This window comes from Monodelphis domestica, chromosome 3 (genome assembly GCF_027887165.1).
Source record: "Monodelphis domestica isolate mMonDom1 chromosome 3, mMonDom1.pri, whole genome shotgun sequence".
Lineage (NCBI taxonomy): Eukaryota > Metazoa > Chordata > Mammalia > Didelphimorphia > Didelphidae > Monodelphis > Monodelphis domestica.
In genome coordinates, this window is record NC_077229.1 from 526438152 (window position 1) to 526457238 (window position 19087).

General features: G+C 37.1%; 1 protein-coding gene across 20 annotated transcripts in view; it reads right to left on the reverse strand.

Moving 5' to 3' along the window:
- The window catches only part of PAM (peptidylglycine alpha-amidating monooxygenase), a 393336-nt gene that overhangs the window by 178792 nt on the left and 195457 nt on the right, over window positions 1–19087 (reverse strand). For all 20 annotated transcript variants that reach the window (XM_001380031.4, XM_056824985.1, XM_056824993.1 and 17 more), the window contains one exon: window positions 9091–9148. In XM_001380031.4, coding sequence (XP_001380068.1) covers window positions 9091–9148 — 58 coding nt within the window. The remainder of the gene's footprint in view (window positions 1–9090; window positions 9149–19087) is intronic.

Below are 19087 nucleotides of genomic sequence, written 5' to 3' on the forward strand. Positions count from 1 at the left end.
TGTTGTAATTGGAATTTGCCCAGATTTTTAAATTTGAGGTTTAGTGTTCTGTTATGCCATTCTGATTCTCCATTGGTTTTATAATAAAAGTGTATTTATTCATTATACATTGTATTGCTTCCTACCAAAGACAATAGTAAAATTGACAGAGCTTCCATACGTTAAGTTAAAAATAATCAGACTTGAAGGATTGAAGGTTTTAATGCAGTAATGTTTTAGAATTGTTTTCATTTAAAGCAAATCAATATACTGCCATGTAATTTAGCCACATTTTCTAAAATAGCATTAGTTCTTATTTTTTAATAATGAGAAAAAGGGGTTCTATTAATTATATGTATGTCTCTGTTGTAATAGCAAAAATCCTCAAATGATGATTCTTTCCAGTGTCTATTACGATGAAAGAAATGGGAAGGAATAAAAGACGGGGATACAGATAATCGCAGTGAAGAGTTATTTTTGTAGATTTTTGGGGGGCGAAGTATAGAGCTGAAAAAACCTTAAGTGTCCCCGCAAGCATTTCTTTATCTCACAGTTTCCCCCAAATGAAGAGATTTCAAGAGCTATACATCTGAAGAGGAAGTAATGACACACTAAATTGTAATTTAAGGGTACGATATGATCCACTTTTATGTTCATAATCTTGCAGATGGGCAAGAAAGGTTCAGATAAATGAGAAACTCAAAGCACTGTAGTCTATTTGTGAGCATGTTAAAGCCTCGCAGAAATTATATGTTACATTCTCTTGCCAGTATCTCCCATAACCATAAAGCAATTCGGTATTAAAACTTTTGCTTGAACGTTTTTAATTAGAAAAGATTACTAGAGAAATTGTTGCTAAGTCTTGCCCCCATGAACAATTATACCCAATTTATAAGGGCACCAGGAGTGATGATAGGTAGCATTTATGGAGTGTTTAAGGTTGGTAAAGAGACTTACAAATATTATCTCGTTTGATTTTCAAGAGGTAGGTTTGATAGATGAAGAAACTGAGGTTAAGTGACTAGCCCAGGTTGACACAGCTAGTTGTCTAAGGTAGGCTCTGGATTTTGTGCTTTAAATACTGTGCCCCCTATGTACCTCAAGAATCTCTAGCATTTCCTTTTGTCATGCGATCCCCTACTTCCTACTGAGTCAGATCCAAAGAAATCTGCAGAGTTTTTAAGTCAATTCATGATTTTGCTCCATGTTGATAACAGTGACACTATTAATAATGATTATTATATTACATTACTTAGTATTCTATTATGAAGCTTGATCTCACGTGGATTTTGTTTCCAAGTAAAAGGTGAAATGCACGCTACTTCAACCTCCAGTTGGGTTACCATTTCATTAGAGTGATTTCCCAAGTACCTACAGGTAGATTGTAAATATAGATGGTTGTTCTTCATCATCTCCCTTCCCTACCCATGCTGCCCATTTGAGTGCTGGTTATGACTTATTACCATGATGGGTTCCAGTGCATGCTTTCATCAGCATAGACTGTGTTAGTAGAGAGGAGTATGAGTAAAATTAAGAGAACATGTAATGAGGCAGATCATATAATTAAAGGTGTGTGTGTGTATGTGTGTGTGTGTGTGTGTGTGTGTAAAAATGCCATTTTTTGTTTGCCTTAAGGCTTGAGATGGTTGGCTTTGAATAGGTGCTTGCAGTGAAATCTCTAAGGCAGGAGGTTGGGAGAGGAACATAATAACATTTTTATATTGACCAGATTGGGCTTTGTTTCTATTTGTAAGTATGTTAGAGTGTAACTAAACAGCCTTTATTGAGGAATGAGAAGAATGGCTCTTGAGGGAGGCAGGATACAGAAGGGAAAGTACATAGCAGTCCTCTGAGAGAGTGAAGGCAAATAATTGTCCTAGGAAAAGGAAGAAAGTTAATTCCTTGCAACCAGTTAACTGGAAAACGGAAATGAGAGAGGAGGGTGAAAAAACAAAACCAAAAAGGCCATTTAACGAATATTTATTGAGTAGTTTCTATGTGTAATGGGCATTGGGGACAGAAGCAAAAGCAAAAGTGACTGCCCTCAAGAAGCTTCTACTGTGAGTGAGGAAAAGGAGATAGAATAATAATATGTACACAAAGAAGTAAATATGACAAGCTAATTTTAAAATGGCAAGAACACGAAGATCTGGGGGAAGAAAGATAAGGGAAGGCTAAAAGAAATAGCATTGGCACTCAACTGTGAATGGCTTTGAGATGAAAAATAGACAGTTTTTATGAATTTTATGAAATTATTAAAATGATTTTATACAATGTTATATGAAATAAGATTGGCAAGGAAGGTGGAAGATAGACTGGTGAGGTCTTACAAGCCAGGATGAGAAGTTTGTATTTTATTATGGAAACATTAAAGAATTTTGAGCAGGGGAGTGGTTGGTACCCAATACTTAGCTGGATAACACTGTACTTTATGAAGATTATTTTGGTAGCTGCATGAAAGATGGGCTAGAAAATAAAAAGATTGTGAGGAGACAGCTTAATTGGGAGGCAGGGAGTGATGAGGGCCTGAACTAGGGAAATAGCTATAAGTAGAGAAGTGGACAGGTATGATCAGGGTGTTATGGATGTAAAATTGTTGACACTTGGCAAGTGATTGGATGTAAGGTATGCGAGATACAGAAAAGCCAAGGGTAATCCTAAAGTTAATAATCTGGATGAATGGAATAATAAATAGGGAAGTTTTGGAGGACAAGTTGCTTAAATGGAGAAGATAGTGAATTCTATTGTGGACTGTTGAATTTGAGATGCTAAGGGCGTTGTGAATAGAATGATGGCCCTAGCTCGAGCCATGAAGACATTAGTTTAAGTTCAGCCTCACTCACTTTCTGTGTTACTCCAGGGAAGTCACTTGATCTTGGTTTCTTCATAGGTAAATGGGAATAATAGTAACACCCACTAGTTGTTACTGAGGATCAAATGAGATACTAATTGTAAAGTGCTTTAGCAAACACTATACAAATGTTACCTGTTATTAAAATGAGACTGAAAAGAAATAATTGGAGAGATTGAAGGAGAAACAGGGGATAATTCTGTCACAGAAGTCAAGAGGAAAACGTATTGCACAGGAGGAGGTGGTCAATAGTATCCAAAATGGTACAGCAGTCAAGGAAGATAAAGTCTTGGAAAAGTCCATAGGATTTGCTAGCTCAGAGACTTGGTAACTTTTGTAGATAGCAGTTCAATGCAGCGTTATAATCAAAAGCCAGCTTCCCAAAGGCTAAGAGATGAATGTGTCGAGGCAACAAGTTTGGACAATTCTGTCTAAGTTTTAAAAGGGGAAAGATGTGTGGATAGTGAATGTAGAGAAGGATCAAATGAAGATTTTTTAAAGGATGGGCAAAAATGAGTGAATATACAAAGAGTTAATAGGTAGGCAGTTGTTGAAAATGAAAAAGATGGAAGGCAGAAGGCATAGAGTGGGTGTGAATGTATGAATAGAGGTTGTCCTTCATTTGGAAAAGGGCTACGTCTTCATCAGAAGCTAGAATACAGGTGATGAAGGATCTCAGGAAAGATGGCTTTGATTCTCTGAGAAAAGTGGAAGGCAATATGCTAGGGAAGACAGGGGTAGGGTAGGGTAGGGTTAGGATCTTCTAGAGAGAAGAGAAAGTCTGGAAAATCCAATGATGTTAGTGGAACCGAGAAGTACTGAAGGAAGAAGGCATCATTGTAGAGTGGAAAGAGAACAAGATTTGGAGCAGAAAGAACTTGGCTTGAATCCCATTTTTGTCACTACTTGTGTGACCTTGGGCAAATCACATGGTCTTTTTGACTCTCAGTGTTGTCATTGCAAAATGAGGAGGGCTTATCTAGAATTGCTTTAAGGTCTTTTCCTTCTCTAAATATGTGATCCTACTAATAAACCAGCTGCCCTACTATGGTGGAAATTTGAAGAATCCTATTTTTAAAGCTTAAGCATGTGACCCCTGGCAAATATTTTATCTCGTTTGAGCTTTATTTTCCTCATCTGTAAAATCAAGCTAATATGTTGAAATGATAAAATGAGATAATGTAGGCAAAGTAGTTTGAAACACAAATAAACGTGTTCTTACTATGATAGAACTGGTAAAAATGGCCTACCTGGAGAAAGCAGGGTGCATTAACACATGCATACCTCTTCCCCTACACTAGTTTATTTTACTTCGAGACAATAGTATTTACGCTCATCTGTCTGATCACTGCCCATGATCAAAACTAAATTGTTCCTTCAGTACGAGGAGTAAATTTCAAATAATCGAAACATGTTTTGCTTTAAAAAGATTCTTCTTTTACTTTTTAATGAATTAAATGTACCATACTACAGAAACAATTTCCTATTTGGGGAAATATGAGAAAAATAATATCAATAAATCATGAGATTAATTTAATTTACTTCCAAGTGTGGCGGCTTCCATCTTATCTGTAGAGTGTGCTTTGCTAGATAAGGGTCTACCATCATCCAAAGGGAAGAAACACATTTATTTAGTGGTCAGCCAAGTGAGTGAAAGTAAAGGGATGAAGATGACAGTCAAATTTCTTGGCTGAGTGGCTTTCTGTCAGAGTCAATTCTTCTGAGTGTCTGTGAAACACCCTTTAGATATCACTGCAGTTCAGTGGCCAAAGGAAGATTGTATCAATATCTGAACTGCTAGAAAGAAGCAGACCAATTTAAGACTCTGCCATTTGCCTACTAAAAAAGTAAAAATTGAGAAAATTATCTCAAAGGAAACCAAATAACAATATTCAAATATAAAAATAATTTTCTGTCTTCAAAAATTTTTTCTCTACTATTAAATTATTTTATTAGTAATATTACATCTTTAGAATGGGAAAAGACCTTAAAGTAATTCAGCCCTTCTCATTTCATATGAGATGTCATTTCTGATGACAAAACTGAGGTTCAAAAAGGTCATGTGAGTTGCCCGAGGTCACACGGATAGTGACACAAATGGGATTGGAACTATGCTCTTTTTGCTCCAAATCTTGTGTACTTTCCAAACTACAATGATGCCTCCAAACTTTCTCTTCTCTCCAGAAGATTCTAACTCTAGACTGCCCGTCTCTCTGATTACTATCTATTATTATTGTTCACAGTTTACCCAATGCTATATGTCAGGCATTGTATTAATATAAAAGTTTCTTCCTTAAGGAGGTTACATTTTTTCAAAGAAAATAATGTTTTCTGCTGCTGCTACTGCTGGTGCTAGTGTTACTACTACTACTATGACTATGACTACTATGACTACGACGACTACTACTACTACTGGATGGAACTGGGCATTAATGGCTAATGGTAGTAGTAGTACCTGCAGTGAATGTGGAAATAGTTTGGATGGAGGCAGCTTCAGGAAGTGAAATTCTTCATGGCAAAGAGGAATGCCAGTTATGGATTCAAGAAAGACAGCCTGATGAAAGAAATACAACTAAGGAGATCTTTACCAGGACTCTCGAAAAGGAGAGAAGGATTTGCAGGGGTAGAAATTGAGAAGCACTTTTTTGTTATATCTGTATTTTTACACGTGCACTTTATTAACATTGTACTTTAATTTTGAGTCCACTTTCTCCATGGAAATTATGTTTTGTGGGAAGGTATATCTCTAGATTTTGGGGCGATGGGGATGATTTGTACCAACTGTTCTTAACACCTCAGTAAATACTTAAAAAAAAGATAATTAAGTCTGGCTAATTGATTATTAATAAATATCATGCCAGTGGCGGCTAAGATCCCAATCCATGATTTTGATTTAAAATTTGAGATGAATCCCCAGAGTATAAATTAATTTAAGTAGAGATTAAGTTCTAGCATTTTGTTGTTATTTTTTGAGACCTTTTCTCTGCCTTGGATCCTGATAAAAATCCTCAATAGAGAGAAATTGAGGGACAAAAGTCCTACCAAATTAAATTTATTAGTATGGCTAACAAATAACAATAAAATAAGTCTGAGGTGCTTCAGTAGCCAAGAGTGCATCTAACGGTCAGAGGACCCTTTTATATAGCTCAAAAGATAGCAGATTATATAGGATACCAAAAATAGTCCAGTGATACAAATGGCATGTGAGACTGTGATTGGTCAGAAGGCTAGGCCATGCATGGCTTGATGAGAAATGCAATTCAGAGCCAGATTGTAAAGTGCTTTAAGTAAGAAACAGAGGACTCTTGATTTGATCCTAGAGGTAATATGGAAACAATGGAGTTTTGTGAGCTGAGGAGTCACACAGTCAGGATCGTGCTTTGGGATAATCATTTCAGGAGCTACGTGGATGCCAGATTGTAGAGGGATGGGATTTGAAGAAGGGAAACCATTTGAGGCTTTGAGAGGTTATGAGATCCTAAACTAAAGTGGTGTCTCTGTGAGTACACAGAAGGGAATTGATATGGAAAGGAGAATCTATAAGACTTGACCTCCTGTTGTAAGTGGGGGCTCGGGGACAGTGGGGAGCAGAGCATGACCCCCTCCAAGGCTAGGAAGCAGTACAGTGGTGTATCCAACAGAAATAGAAAAGTTGGGGAAAGAGGTGGGCATTGGGTGAAAGCCAGAGTTCTGTTTTGGATATCTTGACTTGGAGACGATCTATAGGATGTACAGTTTGAAATGTCCAGTAAGTAACTGATGAGGGACTGGAGCTCAGAAGAAAGATTAAGACTGGCTACAGAATTTGTAGAGTCATCTTCAGAGGTATGATAACTAAACTCATGAAATTCTTGAGGTCACAAAGAGTATGAATAGATAATAGAGCCCGTGGCAGAGTCTGGGTTTTGATTGTGCTATGCAGTTTGAAAGGTTAGGTGGATTTTTGGAAAGGCACTATTGATAAGCCTGAAGTGTGTTGAAGTGAAGGGAGAGGAGTTCAATAGGTAGATGGTGTGCTATAATTGTAGCTCAATTTCATCTTAATAGATCATAATTGTCCTTTTTTCTACCTCTTGCCACTACCAATTTCCTGAATTATAACTTCATATAAATAGGGCACTTTTAATTTAAAAAAATAGTTTAAATTCAATATGATACTTCCAACTATCCAGTTTTTCTATATCCCTTTCCTATGTTTTCTTCATTACTCCTACCTCTGAAGTATTCTTTCTTTAAAAAAAGGAGGAATTGGAAAAATTTGAAACTTAACCTTAGAAAATTTTGTTGTTCTGTATTTTCTGAGATCACATAAAATAAAGGTGTGAAAATCCACAGCATTAAAAAAAATTAGATTGGGGGCAGCTGAGTGGCTCAGTGGATTGAGAATCAGGTCCAGAGATGGGAGGTCCTGGGTTCAAATCTGACCTCAGACACTTCCTAGCTGTGTGACCCCAGGCAAGTCAGTTAACCCCCATTGCCTAGCCCTTACCACTCTTCAGCCTTAAAGCCAATACCCAGTAGTGATTCTAAGATGGAAGATATGGGCTTAAAATTAAAAAAAAATTAGATTGGGGAAAAATGTTTAAAGAGGGTTGACTTAATTAATAACAGCTACCCAGGAAGGCAACACTTCAAATTAATAACACAGAATAAGAAGAAAAATTACTGTTGGGAAGAGAAACATCCTAATTTAGACTTCAGGGATTTAACTATCAAAGATGTGAGAGAATCTTAAAATAATTATAAAGAAACATGATTTTACTTATAATTACTCTGTGAAACGATTTAGCTGATATTGGTGTTGGTTGTGCTTCAAAATTATTTAGACACTAAAAAATTGTTGAGTTGGTTATGAAGCATGAAATTCAGGATGAAAATAGTGTTCGTTTAAAAGTGGAGACAAATTGGCATTTTAGACCTCCACCTTAAGTGGGAAAAGAATGTTAAAAAGCAGAGGGGAAAAGAGAGTGGCTTTAGCTTTCTGCAGAATGAGGGAACTGACACTAGCAGACCTGAAAGCCAAGAAAGATTCAGACTAGAGGAATTTGGAGCACTGTGACTCTTAGGGAAGGTGTTTAAACACTGGCGACTCGAGGATCTCCAACGTATGGGAACAGATTCTGATGGAAAAAACTAAAGCAGATATCACAAGCGAGCAAAAACCAGTCACAGTATAGGTTTGGGGTTTTGCTTTTTACTCTACTCAGTATTTTGGGGTTCATCTTTGGTATTGGAAAATGAATTAATTCTTTGAAGTTTGATGTAAGGAATACAACACATACAACATATAAGAAGATTCTTCCCCCCCCCCCCCCGTCTCTCTCTCTCTCTCTCTCTCTCTCTTTCTCTCTCTCTCTCTCTCTCTGTCTCTTTGAACATTGAAACAACAAAAGCACATTGCTATTATCTATGACAGCAATTCCCCTGGGAAGCACCACAGAGAAATTTATCTCTAAATACAGGCAACTGAAACGTTTTCCAGTTTTAAGTAGAGTCATCTCAGAAAACCTGAGTCAAATTGTGTTCAAGAGAGCAACTGAAACTCAGTAGCATCACTTTGTTTTCAAAGAGAATTAAACTATGGGAAGGAGGAGATAAGAATCAGAGATGTTAATCTGACATTTAATGTCATCGAAGATCTAATCAACAATCTTGCCAATAAAATCCTTCCTTTCAATAGTTAAAAAATTGTCAGAAGAGAGAATTAAAATTAAAACTACCCAGAAGAACTCAACAGAGGATGTTTTCCTATTGTATTCACTTGATTGAAACACTACTGCACAATTGTGGTAGGGCCTGTCATTTATTTTGTCATCTTACTCATTCTAGAATATAAACAGGAAGGACTTTTTTTTTTTGCAGACAGGTAAAATCTTATTTTGTCCAATATTGAATGTAAGTGCAAAGGATTTACAGCTTGAACCAGAAGGTAAATAATCTGTTCAGTGGAGCAGAATTAAGTATCCTGGCACAGACAGAAAGCCAATAGTGTATAAATGGGGCTGTGCAGAATTGGAGGCCATAGACATCTGCACATGGCTCCTTAACTATTATTGCTCATGAATCTCTCTGGATACAGTTTGTTATCTTGACTCTAAGTGGCTCTCTCTAGTTTGTTTCTGCATTAGATATGATAAATGCATTTTAGAAATCGGACAGTGAAAGATTAAGTTCATAATCACCAAAGAGAACTATGGACTCATTTCAAAAGCATTTCATTGTTCCTTTCTAACTCCCATCCTTATTCAACGAATACTTACTTACGAAGGCTTCCTCATCCATTGGCAGACGTAATGACATGCAGAGGTAGGTATCAGACTATGAAAGAAAACAAATTGTAATTAGTTAGGAATGAAGACAGAAGTATGATCACCGAATTCAGAACCCCAAGATGTTAGAGCTAGAAGAAATGCTCTGTCATCTATATTCTTCATTTTACAGATGAGTAAGCTGAGGCTCTCCAAAAGGTGAATTTATTCCTGCATTTCATTATCAGCAGATGTGGGAGTAAAATGACTGTCTCCTGAAAAATTGTGCAAGACCAAATGACCGAAATTTCCCAAACGACCTTAAATTCTATTTTCACAAACTCCTAAACATTACTTATTACAAGTGGCATTTCTTAGAACTAAGTCAATTAAAAAGCAAGAGTGCAGCTCTTTATTTAAAACTTGGCCAGCTTGTTATGTCAAAATAGATGAAGCAGTAAATTTGAGCTTACTAGCATCTCTCATATATGACACCTCATCTTGTTATTGCTCCCGTTGTGGTCCACACCAGCATCATCTCATGCTGAGACAATTGCAAAAAACTATTGTTTGGTCTTCCTGTTCCTCTGGTTTCTCTCTTACTCAGTTTTCAAAGTATCCTTCCTAAAGTGTACATCCAACCATGGCATCTTTCTATTCAATAAACTCCAGAGGTTCCCTAACATCTCCGTGATCAAATGTGAAATCATTCAAAATCCTTCCAAACGGAGTCGTTTACCTTCCCAGTCTTCTTAGTCCTTCCTCTCTACCATGTATTCTTTGATCTAGTGACACTGACCTCCTCAATGTTTCTTGCACAAGAGACTATCTCCAGAATCTAGGCATTTTCACTGGCTGTCATACTTATGCCTGGAATGCACTCCCTCCTTCTCCTTTTAAGTTCCAGATAAAATCCCAAATTTTCCAGGAAGCCTTTCCCAATCCTTTTTAATTCCAGTGCCTTCCCTCTGTTGATCATCTCCCATTTATTCTGTATATGTCTTGATGATACCTAGCTGTTTGTCATGTTGCCTTCTACATTAGGCTGTGAGCTCTTTGAGAGCAGGTATTATCTTTTGCTTTTCTTTGTACCTCCAGTACTTTGCCAGGTGCCTGAAACATAGTAGGCACTTACATGTTTATTGACTGACTGAATTAAAAAGTAACATTTTAGTTCTTTATTGAGCAAATGAATACAGTATTACACTAATTCTATCACAATAGATAAGTTTGCTTTTAAATGGCAACTACATATATGTTCTTATGGATTTGGGTCTCTTGACATCTTATAATGTAAATCAAAAAAACACAATGAACAAAACTTTATTTGGTTATTCTCCTCATGCTTCAAAACAATATATTCATTCTATCCAAAATATGCAGTGAGTCACGAGAGCCACTTGAGTCCCATAATGGAAAAATGTTTACCCAAAGACAATAGAAAGAGTTGATAACGCTGTACATAGTTTATAAATAAGTTCACATTTATTATCTCATTTCTTCCTTACAATAACCCTAAGAAGCAGGTACTATAGATATTATTATTTTCATTTCACATTTCAAGAAATAGCATTTAAGAAATCAAATTGCTTGTTCTTGGTCATAAAGGAATTAAATGTGAGAGTCACATTTCTTACTCTAAATCTAGTATTCTTTTTGGAATTTGTTATTTATTTGATCAAATAAATTCCATATGATACATATTGAACTTATTTTATCATTCACATTTTAAAAAGTACATGTACTTTTTAATGTTATAATTTTTTTTATCAAATTTGTAAACATGGAATCAAATTCTGACAATTATGTGGATTATATTTTGATTTTCCAATTCCTGACTGGCTGTTCTTATGAAGCATTGCAGAAAGTACATTTCTATTTTTCTTTTGAACAACTAGGGGAAACACTTGAAGTCAACATTTGAATTTAAAACAAATATTTTTAAACAGAAAAAACACAGGTTACAGAATCTGACAGTATGGTTCATATAAAGAGGTGGATGACAGAAAACTGTCATAAAAAGATGCTCTGTCAGAGATGTTTGAATTGCTCCTTGTGATACCTTTTACTTCTTCCTATCTTCTTCGTAGCCTAGTTTCTGCTTCTATATGTTGACTCTAGTGTACTCATTCCAGCCCGTGAACTGTTATCTCCATTAATGTAAGAATTTTTTTGTGATTCAAATTTTCTTAACTGTTGGGCTTTCATATGACTCTTGCTTACTTTTCCCTACTTTAAATGCTACTGAGTAATACCACTCTCAATCTTTTCTGCTCCCAGACTCCTTATTTCTCTACCTGCCTTGTCCTCCCTCTTGCCCATTATTATATGCCACTATCTTTTCTTAAAAACAAACAAACAAAAACAACCCTTACCTTCATCCTTAGAATCAATACTATGAATTGATTCTAAGGCAGAAGAGGTTAAAAAGGGTAGGTAATGGAGGTTAAGGGACTTGCCCATGGCCATACAGTTAGGAGGTATCTAAGGCTAGATTTGAACCCAGGACCACTTGTCTCCTGGCCTGGGTCTCAATCCACTGAACCACTTAGCTGTCCCCTCTTCTCTATCTTTAAGTCTTTGGTGTAATAAACACCCCTTTCCACCCAAACCATTCAAGATTGTAATAATCGGTCAGCCCATTCTATCTGATTGGATGTTCCCTCATTATAATATCCTCTGTCTAAGTTGTTTATATTAAGCTGTTCTATTTCAACTATATTCTTTCTCTGCTGTTCTTGCTTGAATAGTTTCCCTTTACTCAGCCCATTCTATTCTGACACTCTGTCAGGGCATGGAGGTTACCGTAAGTTCTCAAGAATTAAGTCCAGGAAAACCAAACCTAGCAGGTCTTAGCAAGCTGAAAGAGCTGAGAGGAGTGTGTGTCTGTCATCCGATAGCCCTACTAAGGTAAGTACAGAGAACCTTCATCAGCTATTAGTTGTGTAAACCTGGATAAGTCATTGAGCCCTGTTTGCCTTAGTTCCTCACCTGTAAAGTAAGCTGTAGGAGAAAATGGCAAAGCATTCCAGTATCTTTGTAAGAAAACCCCAAATGGGGGTCCAAAGATTTTCGGATAGCAAGGTGATGCCATGGGCAGAGTCAGAAAGATCTTAGTTCAAATCGGGCCTCACTCACTTGTTTTATGATCTTGGGCAAATCACTTAACCCCTGTTTGCCTCAGTTACTCACTTGAAAAATGGGGACACACTGGAGAAGGAAATGGCAAACCACTTCAGCATGTTTGCCAAGATGACCCTATGGACAAGTCCATGGGACCACAAAGAGACAAATAGGTTTGAACAGCCAAACAACAACAAAAATTAGGGGACTACCATTCTGGCCATAACAAATCTTAAATTTGCTATTAATGAATGAAAACTGGATCTGCACTAGTGTTGAGGGGGGGGGGTGCCCACAAATACTGAAATTAGATCTTTTAAAGTATCAAAGGAACACATCTTTGTATTTGCCAAAAAACTTTTCAATTACTTTTGTAAATATTCTCAGGGTACTTTTATACACATTAGGAAATAAGAAAGGAAATATTAAACTATAAAAAGGAATGAATATTTCCTTCCCTAATCTATCTCAAATGAGTAACATGAGAAACTCAAGGATGGAAGAAATTTCCATGTTCATATGTTAAAAACCCAAATTAATAGTGGCTTGGTTGTTTTATTTTATAAAGACATTATAAAATTAATGACTCTCCACAAAAGCAATAAAACAAACATGAGATAAAAATAGGAACAAAACCTTATCCTAAACCCCCAGCTTTTACCTAGGCAGAACAAAAATAATTTAAAATGAAGCAAAAAAAATACTTCTGTTAAGTGTTGTCTTCTAGAATTATCTGAAATTCCATGAACTCTGGCCCTGACATACAGTTTGACGAGGAAGAGTTTGGACAGCGACTTTTCTAAGCCCACCCTGGAATCAATGAAGTACTTGGATGTGGATTCACATTACATTGTACTTGAAAATTCCTTGCTCCAAAAAATCTTCTCCCTTCTCAGATTTTCTGACCACATTCAGCACTAGCTCATTTCACATTGTCTTTTCATAAATCTTTTTGTTACAATTATATTCATTTCCTCAATACAAATGAATAAGGATCAATATTTTTGGTGAATCTTATTTTCAATACCATTTGTTTCTGCACCCAAGATTTTCTGGTGGGATCAGAATTTTACTCCTTCCTACAATAATACTATATTGTTCATTGTCCCAGAAATGTCATTTTCTATAATTCAACTCAAGCTACCAGTAGAACCCAGCTAAAATTTTTCATATATCATCATGAAGTCTTTCACATTCCCTCTCTGGAAGGAACTCTATATCTTTATTCACTGCCAGGGGACAGTCTATAAAATAGTGAAGCTTCAAACTGCTAACATAAGGACCAAATATAAAAAAGAGAAATAGTATTAATCTGCATAGACACATCTGTGGAGGCCTCTCTTTCAGTGCTGTGTCCTGGAAAAGCAGCCAAATTTGAGTCAAGAGAGATATGATACTGCTGATGCCTCTGTCCTTGTGTTATTGGGAGCTAGCCAGGAAAAACACATTTTCGACCAAAAATTCCTAGAACTAGAAATAGAAAAAGCACTTATTACTCCAAAAATGATTGGGATGTTCTGTCATTTCTGTTTTTCATAACAAGAGTTCTTACAAAAGTAAAAGAAAAAAGCACAAACACTTATGTATTCAAAGATGCCTTAAAACTTTATGGTTTTTTAAATTAAATTAAACAAATTTTTATTAGGTTCCTTCTGTGAAGAACTGATGGTCAGTATCAGGGATACAAAGATGGTAGTTCCTACCCTTGAAGAGATTGTTTTCTGTTGGAAAACTGAGATATAATAAATTGCATTTTCTGGCAATCATATTGTTTTCCTGTTTCAATCAATATTGCTCAAACAAAACCAGTGATGGATATTATATAGATCCTACTCTCTACTCCCAATCCATCTTCTCAATAGCTTTCTTGCTGCCTAGATCTCAGTGAGAACATGGTCTGGAAATCTTTTTTTTTTTTTTTTAACAATTTCAGCCATGGAATTTCTGTGTTCTTCTCCCTCTCTCTGTTGGTGATTGCCAACAAGCTTCCATAAGCCTTTGAAACCGGTTTTTAAGTATGCCCCAAATTGGGATTACATCTTAAGAGATGTGCAAATAGACAGCATGTCTGAATATGCATGAATAATTCGGTCTTCCTTATTTTAGTTGCAAACATTCCTGTTTGTGATTGGGTAATACATAATAAATGGATCATGATGTATAGAGATTCTGTATGTGTGTGTGTGTGTGTGTGTGTGTGTGTGTGTGTGTGTCTGTGTGTCTGTGTAAAACTTAATAGGTCTGTGTAATTTTCTGCAAATTTTTTCTTTTTTAAATTAATAGAAATAGTCAGATTATCTCATGGTGACTCCTTGGAAAGTAGCTATTTTGCAGAACTGCAATCCAATCAGTACTGCCATTATGTTTGGAAAATAGAGGTCAATGGACTTCCCTAGGAATGACTTCACCGCCTCTATAACTTCCCAAACCAGAATTTTCTTCTCGGGTACCAGTCTCCTGTAAGATTTGTTTTTCCTATTAGAATGTTAGAATCTTCTGGAGGGTTCAGAGTCTCATTTTATCTGTATATTGTGGTAGAGACATGAAGAGAGAGAGAGAGGTTTTGCAGGACAAGTCAAGATGCAAGAACCAAGGCTGGGGACCTGATCTGTCAATCAAGAAGGTTCCAAACGGAATGTTCCTAGGAGAGGCAGTTGAGGCTGGCTGAGGACCCTTGTGGGGCCTGTTTGGCTTTGGGGCTCTCTGACCAAGGGAGAAACCTCTGCTCTCTCTGAGATTTGACTGACCAACAGTTGGAGGAAAGCCAGGCTGAAAGAGAGACTTTTATTGGTGGCTTTGTGAAGAAGAAAGAAGATTTTAACTTGTCCTCCATCTCTGACTGTCCCTCTGTCACAATTGTGACTCCCCAAGCCCTCATAATCTTCATTTTTGATTAGGGATACCCTCATCCCTCTTACCTCAGTTTCCCATCCTATTTCCTGATAAACCCCCTGACTTGAAAAGGAAAATAAAAGAGTATCTTTATAGTTCCCTCAGGGGGAAGGAAGAAGCCAAAGGCTTCAAGAAGAACTGGGAGGTGAGGGAGACAGGGAGGAGAGGGTAAAGGATGGAGGGAGAGAAGGTAGGAGGAGATTAGGAGAAATATTTATCCACTAATCATCAGTAGGGATCAGTAGGCAAACCGCAGAGAATTCTCCTTTAGCAGTATCCTCTGTGGCTCCATCTCTCTCTATCTCTGTAGTACCTCTACCTCCATTGTAACTAAGTACCATCAGGTGTGTCCCCATACTTAGTAGCAGCACTCTCTAGTCATAAGCCAGAGCATTCAGTCATTGCAACAAGAAGTAGTTCACAACAGACCATCCTTTTCTATTTCAATATCCGCAGCACTTAACTCAGTGCAAGGCACAACTGAAGTGATTATTAAATGCATTTTAAACTCTATACTTTTGTTTACATTAAGGCAGTGGTGTCCAACCATTTTGAGGAACTAATTTAAAACAAAGATGAAATAGCTTAAGATTTCTCTCTTAACTAAATCAATTGTACAAAAAAAAAATCAGGCCATTCTCCAATTGATAAATGGGCACGGGACATGGACAGGCAGTTTTCAGATAAAGAGATCAAAACTATGAATAAGCACATGAAAAAGTGTTCTAAATCTCTTATAATCAGAGAGATGCAAATCAAAACAATTATGAGGCATCACCTCATACCCAGCAGACTTGTTAATCTGACAGCAAAGGAAAGTAATAAATGTTGGACAGGATGTGGCAAAGTTGGGACATGAATGCAGTGCTGGTGGAGTTGTGAATTGATCCAACTATTCTGGAGGGCAATATGGAACTCTGCCCAAAGGGTGAAAAAAGACTGTCTGCCCTTTGATCCAGCCATAGCACTGCTGGGTCTGTACCCCAAAGAGATAATAAGGAAAAAGACTTGTACAAGAATATTCATAGCTGTGCCCTTTGTGGTGGCAAAAAATTGGAAAATGAGGGTCTGCTCTTCAATTGGGGAATGGCTGAACACATTGTGGTATATGTTGGTGATGGAATACTATTGTGCTCAAAGCAATAATGAACTGGGGGGATTCCATGTGAACTGGGATGACCTCCAGGAATTGATGCAGAGTGAGAGGAGCAGAACCAGGAAAACACTGTACACAGAGACTGATACACTGTGGTACAATCGAATGTAATGGACTTCTCCATTAGCAGCAATGACAATTCTGAGGGACTTATGAGAAAGAAACTATTCCACATTCAGAGAAAGAACTGTGGGAGTAGAAACACAGAAGAAAAAACATTTCCTTGATCACATAGTTTGATGGGGATATGATTAGGGATGTAGACTCTAAATTAAAAATCTATTGCAAATATTAATAATATGGAAATAGATCTTGATCAATGATATATGTAAAACCCTGTTGAATTGCTTGTTGGCTACAGGAGAGGGGAAGGAAGAGGGGAGAGAAAGAATACGAATAATGGAAGCTTGGAAAAATATTCTAAATAAAATAAAACAATAATAATAATAATAATGATTTCTCCCCTTCTCCCAACCTTCATCCTCAAGACAGCTTTGTACTATAAGTAAGTGTCCAGTGATTGTATCCCAGGGGTCTATCACTAACAGGATGGGAACTATGGCTCTAAGAAAAAAGTTGAAGGCTCTATACTTACATGGAATAATCACTTCAAGTCCAAAAACTGTACTTAAAAAAAATTAAACAAAGGCTAGCTGGGAAGTTATCAGACTTCTTTAGCGTTACAAATGCTCACTTTGGCAAGGATTGTAAAATGTAATTTCAAAATGATCCTCAAGTATTTCTTCAAGGTCTCCTTATAATTGAAGCATCTAGATAATGCATTCAAATCACCATTTGCCACAGTGATTCCAATAAGCAGAATCTACTGTAGCTATTTATCCATCACAGACTCATGCATTATAGAATAGCTGGTGTTTGTAGACCACAATTTATCAATGACTTCATTACGATGTGAGAGCAGAGATGGCAAAAGACAAAGACACCCCAGAAACTTGTAGAATGAAAACTCCAGACTGGGAAAATAACATCCCTAATTTAGAATTTGGGCTCTTAAAAAAACCATTTTGTTTGCATAGTCAGTTGAGTGAGCATCTCTTCCTTCCTGTTTTTATAAATTGGTCAAGGCCTGTGCATTTGTTCATTTAGGGAGTGCCAGGTGAGGACATCACTTCCAGGTGAAGTCAGCTATTCCATTAGACAATTGCTTGAGGCTTCGAGAAGTCAAGTGATTTGCTGGGAGTGAGAAGGGAGCGGGGTCACAGAGCCAGATAAAACTTGAACCTGACCTTGGTCCAGACCTCTAAGCAACTGTGCCGTAGTGCCTCTCACACATATTTTAAACAGTAATTATTGTAATGCTAAAATTTATTTATTTTAATTTATTAATGTGGATGTGGGTGTTCCTTTCAGCAATGGAAAAACTATGTTTGCCCTTCCTGTGTAACTCTTGTCAATATATGTTCTCCCACAAGGTGGTGGCCAAGGTGAAGGGGTGTATCTGCTCAATGTGGTGAGAATCTCCCTCAGTTTTTGATGTTGGGAAGATACAAACGGAGCAAGCCGGTTGTCCAGTAGTTTCCTTCACTTTTGCCAAATGACTAGCATCTCATCTTATTCAATTATACATTCTCTTGATGGATTAACTCTAGATTGTCTACCTAATGACCCATCCTAATCTGGAAAATGGGCACTGTTTTATCCACTTAGTTCTTCCTATATGAATGGTAAGACCACTCTTTTGAGTAGTTATATATCTTTTCTAGGAGGTACTTCAGTAGTCAATGACTTAATCCTACCAGCACAGTAGTGCAATCCAAGAAGACTCACTTCCTGAATTCAAATCTGGCCTCAGACACTTCCTACCTGCTGTGAGGGGCAACCAGGTGGCTGAACGGATAGAGCAAAATTTGGAGATGGGAGCTCCTGGGTTCAGATCTGGCCTCGGACTAAGAAATTAGATAATGAGCACATGATATTTTATATAAACTTAGAACAACAATCTGGACAAATTGTTGTAAATCTCCAAAATGAACAGATATTGACCTATACTAGTCCTCCCAACAAATAATTGACTTGAAACTTCCCTCCCCAGTCTGGTTAGATGGAAGAACTAGCTTTTTTCTTCTTTGACTTTTCTAGTTGTCAGGATGAAATAATTGCCAGTCTGAAGGAGGGACCTCATTCAGGGTAAGTACCAAGTGAATTCCCAAGGCAAACCAGCAGGGCCAAAGACATCTTCTGAAGGAAAGCTAATGCACAATGTAAAAGAGAGAAAAGAGGTCACAGCCATGACAGACCTCTTACCTGATCACAATGATGAGAAAACTCACAGTTTTCACCTCAGTTTCTTCATTTATCATTACTATCATTTAAGGTCCCTTCCAGCTCTAAATTGATGAGCTTATGATTCAATGAACAGAAGATAAATGGAAGGAGCACCATATTCTCTATTTCTTTAAGTCAACTGTATAATGGTAAAGATGTTATCTAATATGGAATATTGCTTGCAAAAGCTTGCCTATTCCCTACTAATACACATTAAGGGTACCTTTAATGTGTGTATAAACAAATGACAGTTTATGTAGAGATGAAAGTAGGTCATTCTTCCCTCTTTTGGAGGAGTCTTAATAAGGCACCAGTATTTTCACCCATACTTCTGGCATCTTCCTTTCCTTCAAACACCTTTTGAACCAATCCCATGACACCTTCACCACTTTGCAACTGCCAGCCTTAATTTATTCTGTGCACTTGGTAAAATCAATAGCTACTTTCTCGTTGTTGTTCTCTTTAGTACCATTTCAAGTTCTACATAAGAACATCTTCAACTGTAATGTCAGAATCCATAGGAGGTGCCTCCACTCCCTTGATGGGGAGCTT